We start from the raw sequence: 20,612 nt of genomic DNA, 5'->3' as shown, positions 1-20,612 counted from the left end.
GTAGAGTTGTTTAGAGCATTTACAATAGAATGGTCAACTAAGGAGAGCAGTTTGCACACATGTTAACAACCCATTGAATCTGTATTGTGATCATCTTTTGATTGTGGTTCCGAAGACAGACAGCGTGAACCAGTTGACCTAGCAATGATCAATTATGATGTCACATTACGACAGCGATAAGCATACCTTAAAAGAGATATTGCAATAATGGAGAAAGTCCATAGAAAAGTCACCAAACTCATCCCCAGCACCAAACATTTGAGCTATCTGAACGGCATCAGAAGAGAAAACTGTACAGCAGAGAATATTCTGAGGAGAACTAATAGAAGCATTCAAGATCTTAAAAGGACTGGAAGGGATTGAGGACACACATGGTCACAGAGTGAGGGGACATAATTGCAATTTGTACAAGCCAGCATTGAAAAAAAGGATTAAACTGCAGGAAGAACTGCTTCTCATTCCAAGTAATATTGAGTGTAACAATCTCCCAGATTCACTTGGTGAAGCAAAGATTACAAACAAGTTCAAGGAACAGCTTGATAAATTTTGGAAAGAAACTGAATTTGAGGTTAAAAAACCTGAAACTGAAATATTTTGCCCATTATACATGTACCTTTAAAGTGTAACTTGCCATTATTTTAGGAGTTGCCAACCTTTTTTGTTTGGAGTATGTCTTAGAGACCATGAGATACCCATTCCCAAAATGTGTCACATGTCCTGTACAAATAACCATTTAAGGCAATATATTCTCGCCTTATTCCTTGGTAGTCTCCAGCGTTATGAGCTAGCCCCCCTCCCAACAGGGCCACAACCTGCTGGTGGGGAACCTTATAAAGTGGACATTCTTTATCAGTGAAGATTTTTTGGTAGTAGCTCAAAATGACCAAAAGTAGTGCTAGAAATTGGCAGGATTACCAATATTCAGTCTCACTTTGATTCAATCCAATAGTTAAACTTTTTCTTTTATTTTAAAGAAGAAAGTGAAACACAAAATTTGCAACCAAACTACTTATCCTTAGTTGCAACCAAACTACTTATCCTTAGTGTACTCTTTAATTAACTTATTCTTCTTGTGCCAGAGGCTCACTCATAATTTGTTCACTCTTGCGTCTTTAAAATAGTTAGAAGTGCATGCGTATGTCCTTGAATATTTTGTGTGCTTGCACTTTTGAAGCAAGTGGCGCTACCTACTTTTCAATGCCAAGTCAAAAAATAGGAACACACTAGTTAATGTATGTAATTCATATCTGAGTACGTGCAATAATCAAGAAATTTTTTAGTTTGCATTGTAGAAGAAAATCCACAGGCTTGAAGTAAAACTCACAGTATATGCCTTATTAATCTCAAATTGGTGATCAGCTAAATTTGTCAACATCAGAATACCAGGGATATGAGAATACTAATGCATGTTGTGCATCCTTACATCACTAAAATGAAAATAAGTTGGCGACTTTTACAATTGATTGGAAAGGAAAATATGTTGATCCACTTCAAACTTAAGTACAGATATTTGGTGACTTCTGGTATATACATAGAAGGAGGTTGTATGACTTTCCAACTTATATCTTGATGTGGTTGTAAACTTTGTTAAGTCAAATCTACACCTAAGACAAAAATTTTCTTAGATATTTATCGCTTCATTACCTGCTTTCTTTGAAAGCCTTGAATTGTTAGAGCCTGTGAAGCACACAGGGTATCATAAACATTTCTTTGCCCCCACTACAAAATTTGAAAAGAAGGTAACAGAGCTACAAATTTTTAATCCAAAGCAATGGAAGTATCATTAAATGCATCACATACTATTATATAGTCTTTAATTTGCAAATTGTAACTTTGTTCTAGTATCTTTGGCTATAGCAAATGAACCCTCTAAAAGAGGAAGTCCCACCAGAGCAGTTCTTCTGGGGTGAACCAAACCTGCCTGGTTATCAAATTAATCAGAGACAAGTTTATCTCTGAATTTGACAGATGCTAATTGATGTTTTAATATTATACATGTAGCATCAATTAGCACCTATCAAATTCAGAGATAACCTTGTCTCTGATTAATTTGATAACCAGGCAGGTTTGGTTCACTCCAGAAGAACTGCTCTGGCGGGGCTTCCTCTTTAGCTAAACCTAAAGCAAGGAAAGGTAGACATTGCTTTTAAATATAGTAAATAACAATCATAACAATTTTAAACTTAAAATAACCTTGAAACTGATACCTTTGCACTGTAGAATATGATTTGTCACTAATCCAGTATCAAGGTACTGCACAAGTGAAATTGTTTCTCAAGTTTAAAGAGCACCTATATTAAAACCGCGATTAAAGTGTTCCTCGGGCTTGCGGGCACAGTGCCAAGAATGTTGCTGTTGTCTGTCGTAGTGACACTAGGAAATACTGATTGACAGACATACGGCCACAGGCTTCCTGTAGCCACTAGAATATATAGCAAGCACGTATTATGCTAGCCTAGCCATTGAGCCCCTGTTGGCTAATTATACACAATGTTATTAGCATTTTTTGGAGACAGTTATTTCATATTGTCATTAGTAGTTGTTATTATTAGAATATTTGCAACTTCAGTTTTGATTTTATTTCCAATTGATCTTTCAGTATTTTTGTTTTTAAATGGTATACGTTCTGTCTTGAACATCGTATGTAATTTTAACATTTGTCATTTGTTACGTAATTACTTATTATTAAAATAATGGATTTATAGATAATTAAGGGGGTTCTACACCCCTGGCCAATTTTGTGCCTATTTTTGCATTTTTCCCAAAAATTATAGCGCATTGGTGACAAGTAAGATATGTATATTATAGGGGCAAGGACTACAACTGCTACATTGGAAATTTTATTTCAGCACAGACAACAGTTGTGGAGTTACAGTCAAAAATGAGGGAAAACCAATATTTGATCAATAAATCAATAAATACTTCCCTTGAATTGCTGAATTTTCAGTGCAGTAGTTGTAGTCCTTGCCCCTATAATATACATATCTTACTTGTCACCAATGCGCTATAATTTTTGAGGAAAATGCAAAAATAAGCAAACAATTGGCTAGGGGTGTAGTACCCACTTAAGTGGAGACAAAATGTAAGATTTTATGATTGCAAAAGAGAGATTCACCACTAATATATCTGTCCAATTTCATTAATTAACATAGCTGTGAAAAGGTTTTTGATCTTGTCAATGAAGGTGTTTTGACTTTTGATGGCCTGTCACAAGCAGACAAGCTTGATATCTGCTGCTGACCTTACCAAGGTTACTACTGGACAAAAATAACTTGGTGAGTTGCTGAAACATTTGAATTCTATCAGTTACAGGACGGTGTATATGTACCCCAAGTTGGCATGTAGATTAACTTTTGAAAATACCCAGTGATCATTTGAGGACTAAAAGAAGTTCAGAGGTTGGTTGAGGCAGGCTAGTATAGAAATCCTGAAATTGTGCCAACTGAGATGGGCTCTAGCAGTTCATGTTATCCTTGAAAACATACGTACGGGGAATAACAACTTTGATGACCTAATATTTCAACGCTTTTTGAAATAGACTAAGTATGGTAATGTTGTGAAAAGAAGTTGATAAAATAATAGTAGGCCTATTTATGAAAAATAAAAATAATTTTTACTGTATTAAAATTGCATTGATTGTTCCCCGCTCCCTAAAAAAAATCAATAAAAAAATCTGAGGAGCTCAATCCTATTCAGGAAAGTTCAACATTCTCCAATCTTATAGTTTTTAAAACAAATGTTTTTCTTTTAGGGTATAAAGTTTCAAATAGATATTGGCATAACATGCTATCTTCCTTTTGAAAGTAACAGCACATAAACATTGAATAGTATAGATTTGTGATTTTTTCCACGCAAGAATGAGAAGCATTGATCTGTCCTGGGTGTATGTATGAACTATATGAAGTGTGATCTTGTACTGGATACATGCCAGTTCAAGTGTATCACTCACCGGCTGTCTAAATCCCCCTCTCTTGCCTGTGTTTCCCCTTGCCTTAAACTACTACCTGTCCACAAATTATGTCACAAACCACACTGTAAGCAGTGTGTGTTTGATTATATAAGGTCTACATTCACAGAGACAGGGGTCTCAACAAAATATGTATCTACAGATGTGGATAGTATACCTTTGTGTGTACAAAGTTTAATTTGAAGCTTCTCTGTCTTATCTCAGCATAAAATAGCTATTAAGACTTGGGAATTTAAAGCAGAGGGAATTGACAGGAAGTCTTTACAAAGGGTCTGGATAGCAGGAGTTTGTCTCAGAATAGTCCCTTTAGGAGGTGGAAGTTCAGTTCAGCCCCTTCAAGTTTTGAGGTATGTTCCACGGCTTCCTGTTCCTCATGTAACGCGCATTTGGAGACGGCGCAGCAAGTTGCAGTGAGAGTGGAGTGATGTAAATTGTGCACAGAAAGTTTCTGCGGTAAGAGTCGGCTCACTTGGAGTGACAACAAAAGTTTGGGTGAGATGATTACATCAGTTCAGCACTAAAGCACAGTGTATTATTTGGTCGGTGTGAGTTCGTACACATCTTTACCACGCAATGTACAGGGCCACTTTGGATTATAAGACGGGGCTAATTCAGCTGGAGTATGAGGAGCTTAAATCGCATATGAGGCGCATGCCGCCGAGGAAAACGCCCCGTCCGTGGGTGCGGTCGGTACGCCATAAACTGAATAATGTCATGAACACAGTGTATGATTTCTGGGTGGATGTGCATTTGTCATGTATTAGGGGTAAGTGACCACATTTGAATCGTCTGCTTTAACAGATACATTTCTCTGAACATTTTTTCAAAATTGTCTTGCTTTTTGAAATTAGTCAAGGTTGCACTACAAATTGATAATTGATTTTAGAAATTGTATAAGATGGACAAATATTGTTAATCATACATAGATGACCTAAGCGTAAAGCTATATATATCTGGTGGTATATTCAAATCCTTTTTGAATAGTATGCCTCTACCTTGCACTGATTTTTGCAAAAGGATTAACGTTTTGATCCCTTCTTAATCAAAGAATTCTATAACTTCCTTGTGTGAAGTGTGATCTTGGTTGTATCATAATATATTATGAGTGCATGGTCAAGGTGAAAATAATACCATGTGTTGGGCTGGCTAGGTGTAACAGTGATTTTACAGATATACCGAACGCAATTGCCAAAATAATCATAAAGAAATGGATAAAATGAACCCAGTGCTTAGTGCTTGGTTTGTCCATTTTAGGATTATGATTTACCAGTCAGTGTTATTATGAAAACTTTCAAATCATGTAGTAAAATTGATAAAAAGAGCTAAGATGTACTTGATTTTTGGTTTGTCCACTGAGCTATTGCAATTTGCTCTTGCTGTCAGTTACAGATTACAAAAGTCAGTCAATCTTGCCAGGTGGTGATGTTCAGAGGATTTATTTTTAAGTTCATGTTCCCATTGATGGTGACAGCAAATTTCAATGTTTTTAAAAAGGGATGACATTTTACTTGTGTGGAAACAAATTGCCAGTTATGTGATATTGATGAGCTTGCAGTTTTCATGTTTGGGACGGAAAAGCAAACATTTCTTGGTGATCGATGTTTCACTTATTAGAATTGGAATCACAATTTCTTTTCCCAGATAGCATACTTTTAAAGCATGTAGGTTCTAAATAAGCAGTGCCATTGATGGGAGCAGCCCATTGGTCTGAATGGTCGTTAGTCTGAAGAGGGTTAAAGTTGGGGATTATGACATTTTCTGTTAGGATTAGTGTTGGGAATAAGGTTAGGGTTAGTGCTAGGGTCAGTGTTTGGGATATGGTTAGGTTTGGGCAAGTGTTAGGATTAGAGTTATGGTAATTGGTTAGATTTTGGGTTTGGATTAGGGTTATGTTTAGTGTTAGGATTAGGACTTAGGTTATAGGTCAATCTTGTGGTTTAGTTTAGGGTTAGAGTAAGGATTAGGGTTTTACAACTAAAATAGGTTTTTGGACTAAGGGCCTTTCTGACGATTGACTTGTAACCCCACTGATTGGTCGTATAATCATACAATCTACTGGTAGGCAGGTACAGTATTAAAGTGCATTAACAACCCATGTTATAAAAGAGCTGCAGTCTAAGGATTAGAGTTCAGAGATGGCAGTTTTGTTGCCTTTTCTTTTCTGATGTCTAAAATCAGGTATCATCTATCTTGATGATTATTTATTGTGTGCAGAACAACCACAGCAGCTGAAGGGAGTATCCCATTATGCTTTGCAGTACCATAACAGAACTGAATGTGCCATAGAAAATGTACACAAAATCCTCATTTCAACTTTAAATAACTTGCTTATATCAGGGAAGCTTAGACTTTTGTTTGCAAAAATATGACCCCTAAAGTATTGTGAAACTATCCATAGCTCTCTAAGCATCTAAGCAGCTCTTGCTTATTTTTTGTATACATTTGCTATGGGGCATGCAGATATACTGCAATGCATTATGGGATACTCCTTTCAGCTGCTGTGTAGAACAACAAAGCTTTGTGCTTCATTGTTTTGGTTATTACCTCATCAATTAATATGTACCTTGACATTGATGCTTGTTGTAAATGTTTAAGGTGGTATTGGATGCATTTTCTAGAAATTAGGAAATGCTTTGAGCATGTTTTAAACAGATTAATTGAGTAGGATAAAGTACACTGATCAATGTGCCTTTTGTTTGGAGCAAATCGGACATACGGTTTCCATAATACATCAATTTATATGTTCTTTGTATCCTATTGTTTTTGTCAATTATCAATATAGTTAATGAGCTAAAAGGACTGCAAAGGCTCATTAATATGTAATTTTTGCCAATATTTTGCTAAAAATCAATGCATAAATGTTCAGAGTACTTTTATTTTGCATACTTTTGCCCTGAAACTTGGTCAAAGTGTTTCTAATATGTTCTAATGTATTATATAGTGAAGCCGCCCTCTAATTTGCATATTTGCATAATTAATGAGCTAATTTGCATAAATGCTAATTAATTATGCAAATATGCAAATTAGGGGGCGGCTTCATTATATAATACATTAGAACACATTAGGAACACTTTGACCAAGTTTCAGGGCAAAAGTATTCAAAATAAAAGTACCCTGAACATTTATGCATGGATTTTTAGCAAAATATTGGCAAAAATTATATGTTAATGAGCTTCTCCAGTCATTTTAGCTCATTAACTATATTGATTATTGATAAAAACAATAAGATATAAAGAAAATATAAATTGATATATTTGGAAAACCGTATACATCCGATCTGCTTCAAACAAAAGGCATATTGATAGGTGTGCTTTGCTCTACTCAATTAATCTGTTTAAAGCATGTTTAGAGCACTTTTATAATGCCTCCAATACCACCTTAATGTTGATGTTTAAATATTTTTTTGCTAAAGGCATCAGGTCTCCAGCGTTGTTTTGACTTAATTATTAGCTCATCAATTAATATGTACCTTGACATTGACGCTCCTTGTTAATGTTTGATTTTGATGTTTAAATAATTTTTTGCTCTCGGCATCAGGTCTGCTGTGTTTTGACTTAATGTGATGAGTAAAAGGGGATTCACCAAGTTGACCAGGCAGATCAGAATAACATGACTTGTGCCCTAGGGTGGTGTGTGTGTGCAGTGGGGCTTGGCCCATGTTGAGAGAACAGTCAGATTTACTCATGGTTGAGACGTCATGATCTAATCATGAACTATTTTATTATGATTATCAGCTTGGCATTAAACAGACCACAACATTGAAAAATATTAATGTAACCGATTCACAAGGGTGTGATGTAATGGGCATACATATCTGAATGCGCCTTCTTGGCTTTAGTACTTCTGAGGATTCTTTGGACGTCATATGATCTTATCTATTTACTATTTTGTTACAGAATTATCAGTTTGGCATTATCAGACCACAAACTGGAAAATAATAATGTCTAGAACTTTTTATAGTAGTCACCAATGTATGAAGTAACAGTTTTACACAACAAGATTCTCCTTCATGGCTTAGTACCTCTGAAGTTCACATTGTACCTGTTGGATCATTTGAGTACTCATGCTGTACCCCTGAAATAGGTGTACATAAAATACTGTGTATTTTTGAAGCACCTTACTTCCAGTGTGCCTATGATTTAGCACTGCCATAGGTTTGAGATACCTAAAGTGAACACGTGAACAATGATCTATTATAGATGGAGTGTTTGTGTGAGACCAAAGTAGGCCATTCATCCAAGGGCCTTTCGCAAAAGTTTGAATTCACATGCCTCGTCTCACTTTAGGTGGGAATTGGCAGTGCGAAAGGCTAGTGATTTTAAATATCTATGCATCTAATATCATGAAAAACACACAAAGTGACAGCCAGAATCTGCTTTGTTATTTCGACTGTTCAGTGCCAGAAGTGGGTAAGTGCAATAGCTGCCATGTGTGACTGCCATGTGTAGATGGGTACAATAGACTGTATGTAAATTGCCAAATATTCACAGGGAAGCTATTGCACTTACTCACTTCTGGCACTGAGCAGTTGATTTACTGATAGATTCTGCAGTTAACTTAGGGAGGCAAGGAATAAAGATGTATGATACACATAGGGTTAGGTTATGGGGTTACCATGTACAGTAGGAACCTCTGTTAGCCTACTTGTGTATCAGAATGTATAAGAGTGTGATACTATCCATGAGTGTCTTGAATCAGATAATGTGTCTCCCAGGAATGGAATCTTTGAATCTTGATACCTAATAATGTTGCATTCAATTATGACACTAGTATCTTATTTGAAGTGATCAATGTAGAAATCAGCTCTTGATATTGTCCAGGAAGGGATAACATAAGTGGGGTTTTGAATGTAGGCTATAATAATTGGACATAATCATACATTGTAAGTAACTACTAGGATGGAAGAGTCACCCGCTCAGTCTCCTATCGCCGGTGAATCTAGTCACCCGCTCAGTCTCCTATCGCCGGTGAATCTAGTCACCCGCTCAGTCTCCTATCGCCGGTGAATATAGTCACCCGCCCAGTCTCCTATCGCCGGTGAATCTAGTCACCCGCTCAGTCTCCTATCGCCGGTGAATCTAGTCACCCGCTCAGTCTCCTATCGCCGGTGAATCTAGTCACACGCTCAGTCTCCTATCGCAGGTGAATCTTGTCACACGCTCAGTCTCCTATCGCTGGTGAATCTACTTTACTTTTCCAAAACTCACTCTGTCCTCACATTCTGGTTCTTACATTGCTATTTTAAAATTCACTCAGTCCAAAAATGGTGATTTTCTCAGAATGAGTCAAAGCGGATTGAGTGAGTTTGGGAAAACCACTTGTCTAGTGGAAACAGTTTCATGTAAGCTATTCTTACCAGATTAAAAGTTGTGCAATGACCATTTGTTTTTGGCTCTGAGCGAAGCTAAAAGAGGCTATGTGATCGGAACAATTAGAGAGCCAATTCGGGCATTGGTTTTTATGCTAAGGATGTTTGTCTGTTTGATATTTGGTCTTGAAATTTGTTTCTAAATTTTGCTTATTTATTTTGTAATCGATTGCACTCCAGGTGGATTTCAAATACTGTCGATAAAATATGATTTTTTGGTAAAAAAGCCACGATGAACGAGTTGTTTTGTGGTACCCGTGTGTGCTCGAGATTATTTTGGTCTGTATAATTTGAGTTGCGTGAATGTGACGGAAACCAACGGAGGGTAATTTCGTAAGATTCAGTTCAGATTCAGAAGTTATTTACTATTTCATAACTTTTCTTAACTATTTCTTTACAATTTAATTAAAGAAATAGTTGAGGAATGTCCAAAAATGTTCAAGAACATGTCTAAATCTTGAATAAATCTGAACTAATGGATCGGGTAAATGAATTTCCTAGTGGACTATTTTTCCTTGCGCAAGTGCACATATTTTTATGACCTCTCCATTTTGTGCAAAAACACGGACCGAAAGTCATCAAGTCATGCAAAATGTTCAGTATTTCATCACACTCATTGTAGTTTTGTTAGAATATAGTTAAATACAGTCTATTTAATCATATTGTGGACATTATTTTGAGGAAAAATTATATTATCAATGAGATTTTCCTTTACCCCACTTCGCAAAATTGAACCACTTCCGTATTTTTCCATAGCAAAAACAGCCTAAATTAATGATGTTCCACTTTGCACAACAATTTTATACTTCAGAATATCAAAGATTGATATGTTTTCTCTTGAAAAACAACATGGTTTTAGGCCAGGACTTCTTAAGAAATTCAAGACCAAGGTTTATTTGATCGATGTTACGTCGATGGTCCCGATCTCGCCATGATTTTGGTGCAGCTTGTTTGTTTTATGTTTACAAGCAGGAGGAGGTCATGACCTTTTGGCGTATTGATCGATTCTGATCTGTTCTGATTGGATGGTCTCAAGGTCGTCACAGTTATGAATGAATAATTCAAGGTCATAAGGGGGGGGGGCAGTATTAAATAGAAAAGTTCAAAATAACTATGATGACTTTAATGTTAGATGATGAACATAATAATAATAATTATTAAATTCAAATGTGACTGAAATTAGTGGTTTCAAAAATCATTGCAAGTTGCAAAGTTTCATGTTTTACTCTAGGCTGTGCAATAATCATGAGCTAAATTTTGAGAGAAATCAAAAGGAATGGCAAGCGATCAATGACAGCAGGGATGTGGGAAAATCACTTTTTTTTTTTTAGTATTCAAAAAAAAAAAAAAAGTTACAAAGATCAATTATTTGACCCGATGGGTGCTAGTTCGAAACTAACAACTGTCGTGAGGCCTATGGGCATGAAACTTGGTGGGTACAGTCAACATTTAAAGCCAAATTTTTGGAAGGTCATTTCGGGGTCACCAGGGGTCATCTGAGGTCAAATTAGTAAAAACTGTCATATGGTCATGAAACTTAGTGGGTACAGTCAACATTTATAGCCAAATTTTGGGAAGGTCATTTCGGGGTCACCAGAGGTCATCTCGGGTCAAATTAGTAAAAACTATTGGATGGGCGTGAAACTTGGTGGATACAGTCAACATTGGAGTCAAATTTTGGAAGGTCATTTTGGGGTCACCAGGGGTCATCTGAGGTCAAATTAGTAAAAACTGTCATATGGGCATGAAACTTGGTAGGTACAGTCAACATTTAGGCTATAGCCAAATTTTGGGAAAGTCCAGAGGTCAAATTGATAAAAACTGTTGGATGGGCATTAAACTTGATGGGCACGGTACAGTCAACATTTGGAAGGTCATTTCGGGATCACCAGGGGTCGTCATATGAGGTCAAATTAGTAAAACTGTTGTATGGGCATGAAATTTGATGGGTACAGTCAATATTTAGAGCCCAATTTTGGAGGGTCATTTCAAGATCACCTGAGGTCATAGGGGTCATTTGAGTTCAAATTAGTAAAACCTCTTATATGAACATGAAACTTGGAAAGTACAGTCAACATTCAGAGCCAATTGTTTGAAGGTCATTACTGGGTCATCTGAGGTCATCCAGGGGTCATATGAGGTCAAATTAGTAAAACCGTTATATGGGCATGAAACTTGGTAGGTACAGTCAATATTTTAGTCCCAATTTGTAGTGACATCACTCTGCGTGTTTAACATACCGAATTTTACAAATTACTCTTATCAAACAATGTGTTCTTCATGCGCATTAGTACCTCCGCCATGTGGTCCCTTCCCACATACCGAAAGGTGGGTCAAAAATGTGATGAATCATTGTTTTTATATTATGCATTATATATATCAATTTCAGTCATGTAGGCCATGTTATTAGGCCAAAATAAAACTTAGAAGAATGTCTCTCGTGTACAAAAGTATGGGAAACTGAATATTTAAAACCACTTTTTAGGATGAAGGAAGCATTTTTTTTTTTAAAGTCTAAAACAGGTTTTTATGTCAAAAATGGTCTCTTTTGGGGTGCTAAATCTGCTAAAATGTTTGTCGTCCTGAAATTTTAACCAAAAGCACACTGACCGTCAAGGCCCATGATGGGGTGCCGGTTGGTGGGGGTGGGGTGGGGGAGGCAGTGGATGCCAAACACAGAAAATGATTTTAACAATTAAAATTATTGCCTTATTGATCTGCTTCACATATATCAACATCAGCCATATTGGTTATGTAATAAAGCCAAAAACATTTCTTAAGAGTGTCTCTTGTGCATAAAAGTATAGGAAACTCGAAACTTTATAGCATGTTTTTTGGAAGAAGGAAGCACTTTTTATTAAAAGTGTAGAACAAGCCAGGAGCTTTGAAATGTTCTTTTTACCCTCTGAAATGGCCTTTCCTGCATGTGGTGCAGGAACTCTCTGGACCCCACCCGGGACCCTTAAGCGGGCCTCGGACCCTCCGGCCGTGCTGGACAAGAGCTCCGCTCGCTATGCTTAGAAAAAGCAAGTTCAGGATTCTTTTGGGTTAGATCCATGTGGCTAAATAGTAATTCCCAAAATTGATTGATGTATCATTGCATGCTCTGCAAATGAGATAGCTTAGATGTACCATTGAATGTAATATGTCACACAATGATTTCACCTGTTGCACATTCGACTTTCACTGTCACCAAAAAGCACAGAGCCACAGTACCATTGGTGCTCTTGTTCAGAATTTGTTTTCAATTTGAAATCATATCATGATCTCACTCTTTTCTATGTACTAGGCTGTTAGTACATTTTGCGATATTAACTCTCTTTTGTTTACAACATATTTATAATAACTAATTTGTAAATGACATTTTTCTGCATTTTTGCAACAATATCATCATATCAACAACATATTCACTCATTCATTGCCATTTTTGTTTTGCTTTATCATATTTTCGACCTTACAGATTGCACATTACAAACCCCAGATGGAAACATTGGCCAGAAACAAGACACATCAACACTCCTAACCCATGTAGAAATTAACCACTCAGAAACTGTGCCTAAAACCGGGGCCAATACGTACCCGGTAGGCTCTGTAGATGGACGGGGTGATTTTTCACCGCCACTGCCAGCAAAGACTGGTGGAAGTCCAAGGCCACCGCCAAAGCAAAGTGACTCCCCAGAGTTACCGCCCAAGAGAGGAGTGCGGATAGGTGGCCCAAATGGTAGGTACAGCATGGTTGTATATGACATGATTTAGTTCAATTTAATGTAGTTCAGTTCAATATAGTTCAGTTAAGTCCAGTTGTCCATTGGATGGCATGGTGTTGTCAGAAGGTCGTACTTATTGAACTGATTTGGATTGAACATGACCTGAATTTAATCATCTCATTTGGAATCTAGCATATTAATGTATACATGGTTATTTTTGCAGTTTCAGAAAGAGGACCTTTGCTTGTATTGTCATGTCAGTATCATACCAAATGTCACTTCAGGTCACTTTCATATTCCAGTAATGTAATGAGTACATCACAGCTTAACACTGAGCCAAAATCGACTGCTCAGTGGCAGAAGTGGGTAAGTACAATAGCTGCCCTGTGAACATTTGGCAATTTACACACAGTACATTGTACTCCTACATTTGGCAGCTATTGCACTTACTACCCACTTCTATCACTGAGCAGTTGAAATGGTCTCATTACTAATGCCATCGATCATATACCTGTATTCAACTGTTATAGCTTTGACCTCGAGTTGTGAAGTATGTGATTCTGTACCAAATGTATTGAAAGGTCATTCTATGAGTGTACAAGTATATTGGGGGTTAAAGACCTTTGTCCTGACAGATGAGCATGTTGGAAATGATGCTAGTGTAGATGAATATCAGCAAACCCATTGAAAGCACTTGTGGCAGGTAAACGGAATGTATATCATATTGGGTGTGTGCAAAATCTTTGGAAATCTTCCAAAAAGCTGTCGTCTTCCACAGACACATGTAAAATACAGGAATTCAAATTAATTTAGTGGGCCATTGGCAATTTATAAGTGGTGGCGGGTTATGATTGGGAAAAACTTCATAAGGCGCTTGAGTTGCTGGGACAAGTCATTTAACTCTGTGTGATGGTGAGAATTCCTGCTAGAAAACAATGTGTATGTTTTTGTATATTTAGCATAATGATCAGAAGTCTGGAAGCGCACTGTAAAAATCATTGCTCTGAGGTTGGGTCATTGGGTAGGGTTCAGGCTGGGCCACAGGGTAGGGCTCAGGCTGGGCCACATGGTAGGACACAGGCTGGGCCACAGGGTAGGGCTCAGGCTGGGCCACAGGGTAGGGTTCAGGCTGGGCCACAGGGTAGAGCTCAGGCTGGGCCGCAGGGTAGGGTGCAGGTTGGGCCGCAGGGTAGGGCTCGGGCTGGGCCACAGGGTAGGGTTCAGGCTGGGCCACAGGGTAGAGCTCAGGCTGGGCCGCAGGGTAGGGCTCAGGTTGGGCCGCAGGGTAGGGCTCGGGCTGGGCCGCAGGGTAGGGCTCAGGTTGGGCCGCAGGGTAGGGCTCAGGCTGGGCCACAGGGTAGGGTTCAGGCTGGGCCACAGGGTAGAGCTCAGGCTGGGCCGCAGGGTAGGGCTCAGGTTGGGCCGCAGGGTAGGGGCTCGGGCTGGGCCGCAGGGTAGGGCTCGGGCTGGCCGCAGGGTAGGGGCTCAGGCTGGGCCACAGGGCAGGGCTCAGGCTGGGTCACAGGGTAGGGCTCAGGTTGGGCCGCAGAGGGTAGGGCTCAGGTTGGGCCGCAGGGGTAGGGCTCAGGTTGGGCCGCAGAGGGGGGGCTCAGGCTGGGTCACAGGGTAGGGCTCAGGTTGGGCCACAGGGTAGGGCCTGGGCAGGGTAGGGCTCAGGCTGGGCCACAGGGTAGGGCTCAGGCTGGGCCACAGGGTAGGGCTCAGGCTGGGCCACAGGGTAGGGCTCAGGCTGGGCCGCAGGGTAGGGCTCAGGCGGGGGCACAGGGGTAGGGCTCAGGCTGGGCCGCAGGGTAGGGCTCAGGTTGGGCCGCAGGGTAGGGCTCAGGCTGGGCCACAGGGTAGGGCTCAGGCTGGGCCACAGGGTAGGGCTCAGGTTGGGCCGCAGGGTAGGGCTCAGGCTGGGCCACAGGGTAGGGCTCAGGCTGGGCCGCAGGGTAGGGGTTCAGGTTGGGCCGCAGGGTAGGGGCTCAGGCTGGGCCACAGGGTAGGGTTCAGGCTGGGCCGCAGGGGTAGGGTTCAGGTTGGCGCAGGGTAGGGTTCAGGCTGGGTCACAGGGTAGGGCTCAGGTTGGGCCGCAGGGTAGGGTGCAGGTTGGGCCGCAGGGTAGGGCTCGGGCTGGGCCGCAGGGTAGGGCTCAGGTTGGGCCACAGGGTAGGGCTCAGGCTGGGCCACAGGGTAGGGCTCAGGCTGGGCCGCAGGGTAGGGCTCAGGCTGGGCCACAGGGTAGAGCTCAGGTTGGGCCACAGGGTAGGGCTCAGGTTGGGCCGCAGGGTAGAGCTCAGGTTGGGCCACAGGGTAGGGCTCAGGCTGGGCCACAGGGTAGAGCTCAGGTTGGGCCACAGGGTAGGGCTCAGGTTGGGCCGCAGGGTAGGGCTCAGGTTGGGCCGCAGGGTAGGGCTCAGGCTGGGTCACAGGGTAGGGCTCAGGCTGGGCCACAGGGTAGGGCTCAGGTTGGGCCACAGGGTGGGGGCTCAGGTTGGGCCGCAGAGGGTAGGGCTCAGGCTGGGCCACAGGGTAGAGCTCAGGCTGGGCCGCAGGGTAGGGTTCAGGCTGGGCCACAGGGTAGGGCTCAGGTTGGGTCACCCACAAGTTAGAGCAATCAATAAAGTCACTGATTTATTTATTTTAAGATACATAGAATTGCCAAGTGAAGCATGTTTTGTAGCAGGTCTAGAAATCTGTCAAGAATGAAAGGAATTTCTCTGTGGTAGGAAATCACCTAATACTTAGTGCACCACCCCTTTCCCTCCTCAATGATTGAAACCTGGTACTTGTGCAGGTTTTGTACCTAAAAATATCGAAAATCCTTGTCCTTCCCCTGACTTTGATTTGTGTGTTGCTAATCTTCGACTTCGAGTTTCGGGTCTCATTTTTCGAGTCTCATTTTTTTGAGTTTCGAGTCTCCAGTAACATACATTTGATTTGATTTGTTAATTTTTGACAACCCTGGACAACCCAAGATAGTTCCTATTATGAAGCTTATTTTTGCTTGTGTCCATTTTAACACTGGTGTGGATTGGGAACAGTCAGGGGTTAACACCCTACTCTTTTTAAAACTGACTGCGAGATATATGTATAGTCATGACTCTCTGTACTATGGGACTGACAGCTTAACATCCTTCCAAAGACGGAGTACATTCATGTTTCATTTTCCTGATTCTAAATGAACCATATGGAGAACAGAAATCTGTGAACTTAATCTACAGATGTTGCCAAATAATTTCGAACTTTTTCTCCACCAAGTCAGTATCCCAGCAAATCTCCACCACTGGGAATTGAACCCGGAACCTCATGCCCCAAAGGCAAGTACATTTTGTACACTAACCGTTATAGGCCACACTCTCCCTGACTTTGGTTTATTTTTCCTCTACATGTATTGTAAGCAACAAAACTGTCCAAACAATTGTGAGTTACAGACTGGAGAAAAAACCTAAAATAGATAAATTAGTAATAAATGTGTGATCATTTTCAGGGAAAGGAAACTTAACATTTTCTGAAACCTCATTTGATACACACAAAAAATGGTTCAGTTAATGCTGGTGTGTCTTTGGGGACAGTGAGTTGTCAACGATGACTCTAATATTAGACACGTGTATTTCCTTAGCAAAACACTGTGTCACCACGAAGCTTTTGCAGTAGACGTCTCATTTTTGGTACAAAATTAGAATATCTGTGTACATCTCATTTAAATTGAGGCCTGGCAGAGAGGAAGTTTGTAGGGATCTGGTTTGTATAATGTGCAAGAGGATTAAATTTAGAAAAGACTTTTAGCAAAAATTCTGATCAATTTGAGACTTGTAACAATGTTTACCAATGTTGTGTATAGGTTACACTTATAGCTTACAGTGCATAAGTTATCTTGGATTTTTTTGCTTTTACTGAAGATTAAGGATTTATAATTTATATGCAAGTCCAGTGTATTTTGGGGGGAAGAAAATGAAAAATAAATACTATTTTTTAAGGTAAATATTTGTACACTTTGTCTGTCTTAGAAATCTGGTGCTATGAAAGCAACAATTGGTAAGATTAAAGAAAGTGCTATTTTGAGACAAACATTTTTTTCAAATAAATAATCATTTTGTGTCACAGAAAACTGCTACTATGAATAGCACAATTGCAGGCAGCTTGTTTTGTGAATTAAACATTTCGTGAATCTCTGTATTTAAAAAAATTATTCGAAATATCAAACATCGTTTGTGATTGATATATTTGACTATAACAAGCAACAAAAGCTATCTTGTCCGCAATTGCTGTGTTCGGTCAGTGATCAACATCATTCATTGACAGTAAAAATTGATTGAAATTGTTTCCTGTTGCATATTTGTCAATTATGTAGTAAAAATCGTTAAGACGGCAATTTGACAGTGACATGGTTTCACTGTGTACAATAAACAGCTAGGACTTATCATCCTCATCCGATGACCAATCCTGTCAGTTAACAAACAACCAACACCTATATTAGGAGATACGGTATGGTAGCTGGATGGATTAGATACAGTATATTGCCGATAGATGCTCCTTAGTTAATGAGGGTGGAAGATGGGAAGATCTACCTGGATTGGTTTGTGGGTAGGGTTGTAGGATGATAGATTGCAGCCAAATTGGGATTTTTTTAGACACTTGGTAGGCTCAGAGCAATAGCTAACACCTATATTAGGAGATATGCTACGGTACTGGGTGGCTTAGATTTGGTCATGGTGTATTGCTGATAGATGTAACTTGTTAATGAGGGAGGAGATACAAAGATTTCTGCCTGGGTAGTTTGAAGGAAATGTTAGATACTTAGTAGGCACAGAGCAACAACTAACGTCAAGATTAGGAGATATGCTTTGGTGCTGAGTGGCTAAGGTACAGTATATTGCTGATAGATATTCCTTAGTTAATGAGGGTGAAGATGGGGCGATCTACCTGGATTGGTTTGTGGGTAGGGTTGTAGGATGATAGATTGCAGCCAAATTAGGATTTTTATAGACACTTGGAAGGCTTAGAGCAACAGCCAACACCTATATTAGGAGATATGGTATGGTTACTGGGTGGGTGGTTCAGACAGAAGGCTTGGTATATTGCCGACAGATGTTACTTGTTAATGAGGGAGGAGATATGAAGATCACTGCTTGGATAGGTTTGAAGGAAATGTTAGATACTTGGTACGCACAGAGCAACAAATAAACGTCAAGATTAGGAGATATGCTATGGTGCTGAGTGGCTTAGGCATGGTATATTGCTGATAATTGTTTCTTAGTTAATGAGGGGTAAGATGTATAGATCACTACCTGGGAAGGTTTGAAGGAATTGTTAGATACTTGGTAGGCACAGAGCAACAACCAACACCTATATTAGGAGATATGGTATGGTGGGTGGGTGGGTGGCTCAGACAGTAGACTTGGTATATTGCCGACAGATGTTACTTGTTAATGAGAGAGGAGATATGAAGATCACTGCATGGATAGGTTTGAAGGAAATGTTAGATACTTGGTAGGCACAGAGCAACAAAAAACGTCAAGATCTAACATCAAGATAAGGAGATATGCTTTGGTGCTGAGTGGCTTAGGCATGGTATATTGCTGATAAATGTTCCTTAGTTAATGAGGGAGGAGATATGAAGATCACTGCTTGGGTAGGTTTGAAGGAATCGTTAGATACTTGGTAGTCACAGAGCAACAGCTAACACCTATATTAGGAGATATGCTGTGGTGCTGAGTGGCTTAGGCATGGTATATTGCTGATAGATGTTCCTTAGTTAATGAGGGGGGAGATATGAAAACCACTGCATGGGTAGATTTGAAGGAATCGTTAGATACTTGGTAGTCACAGAGCAACAGCCTATATTAGGAGATATGCTGTGGTGCTGAGTGGCTTAGGCATGGTATATTGCTGATAGATGTTCCTTATTTAATGAAGGGTAAGATGTGGATATCACAAGGTTTGTAAGATGAGTGATTGTAGTCAAATTAGGAACTTGAAAGACACATAGATTGTTAGGCACAGACAACCAACCAACACCTATTATGAGATGCGCTGTGGATGCAGGGTGACGTAGACATGATATATTGCCGATAGATGTTCCTAATAAGGGAGAAGACACAAATATCACTACCTGGGTTGATGAGATGAGTGATTGTAGTTAATTTAGGGATTTTCAGACACATGTTTCTGAGTAGATGCTGTAAGTTAACCATGGTAGAGAGTAGGTTTGCAATAGGATGAGTGATTGAGATCCAATATACACTTACGGCTTGGTTGGTTGGCACAGATAATCTGTCAAGCTAAGATATAAGGTTTTGCAATAAATAAGAAGTATAGTGATTAATGTCCAAATATTAATTATGTGATACTTGTAATTAGGCATAGTGCAACCATTTCCTTGGAGTGTACCTTGATCATTTTAAGTCATCAGCTATCTATTTGAAGATGGATAGGTTTAGGGTAACCATGAGGTGAGTGAGTCCTTAGACTCTTGGTTGGTATAGGTTAGGTGTACTTTCAAAAAGCGTTGGGAGTTCACGTTGTAGGAGTTAAAGGCAGAGTCCAGATGAGTTATGACTCCAAACCAACTTTGAATCCAACAGACTGAGTTTAGCCCAAGTCTTTAACAAACAGAGTGAGGTTTGAACCAAGTCTGGTTCTCAACATATGTTAAACTCCCACAACTCGTCAGTTGAATCTTTTGAATGAAAGAAATTGTTTTGAGTCAAGCTGATAACGGTGACAGGAAATGGCCCCAAATTGGCTTACACATTAAAAAATGCCCATAAACCTCCCCACCAAGCGCCTCAGCCTATTTTCAGACTTTTAACAGTTACCCATTCTTGTGCTTAAATACAACACACAACCAAAGCAGAATTCACATTGCTGCTTTAAACAGTACCGTTATCTTTCAGCAAGGGTATAGGGTATGCATTAAATGGTAAGTCTTTCATGTCTCAAGTTGTTGTCAGACTACTTCCCCTCATCAGTTGGACTTTGCTTTACCTGATGGTGACATGCCACAGGTGGAAACAACATCTCAAGGCTATAGTGTTGTCAAAATATTTTCTGAATCATACCTTTGATGCTGCAACAAGTTGTAACATTGTTATTGTCTTATTAAACTCCTTTGGCACTTTCCTGTTTACCTTGTACTTTATAAGGCGGTGAAGTCTGAAATATGATCATCTTTCTTTTGAAAGAGAAAAGAACAGTTAGCCCATTTAATCTGTTGAAATTATGACTAAAAATATATGGTGGCACAAAACTCCAGATGAAGATATCTGAGAATGCACTGATACAGGATATAAACCGGCAACCTTCTGTGCATACTATATAGATGCCCAAACCTAGTAAATCAGCTTTTCATGGGATACAGAATTTTAAGTCAATAGCTGGAGTATGAACGACTTTCCATTGTTTTTGAAACATTGTAAAATTGATACAATCAGATGTCTCTGATTATGGACCAAAGTGCAAATAATCCATCGGCAAGTTTCTATATGTATCGACTGCTCAATGCCAGAAGTGGGCAAGTGCAATAGCTGCCATGTGTAGCAGCCATGTGTAGATGAGTACAATA

At 39.7% G+C, this 20,612-nt stretch overlaps 1 protein-coding gene across 1 annotated transcript in view; it reads left to right on the top strand.

Annotated features, from left to right (window-relative positions):
• The window catches only part of LOC140147171 (uncharacterized), a 151,126-nt gene that overhangs the window by 68,458 nt on the left and 62,056 nt on the right, over positions 1-20,612 (top strand). Inside the window, exon 5 of the mRNA XM_072168951.1 lies at positions 12,796-13,056. Coding sequence (XP_072025052.1) covers positions 12,796-13,056 — 261 coding nt within the window. The remainder of the gene's footprint in view (positions 1-12,795; positions 13,057-20,612) is intronic.

The sequence above is a fragment of the Amphiura filiformis genome, chromosome 3 (genome assembly GCF_039555335.1).
Source record: "Amphiura filiformis chromosome 3, Afil_fr2py, whole genome shotgun sequence".
Classification (NCBI taxonomy): Eukaryota; Metazoa; Echinodermata; class Ophiuroidea; order Amphilepidida; family Amphiuridae; genus Amphiura; species Amphiura filiformis.
Note: the sequence above shows the minus strand (reverse complement) of the source record. Positions and strands in the feature narration are given on the sequence as shown.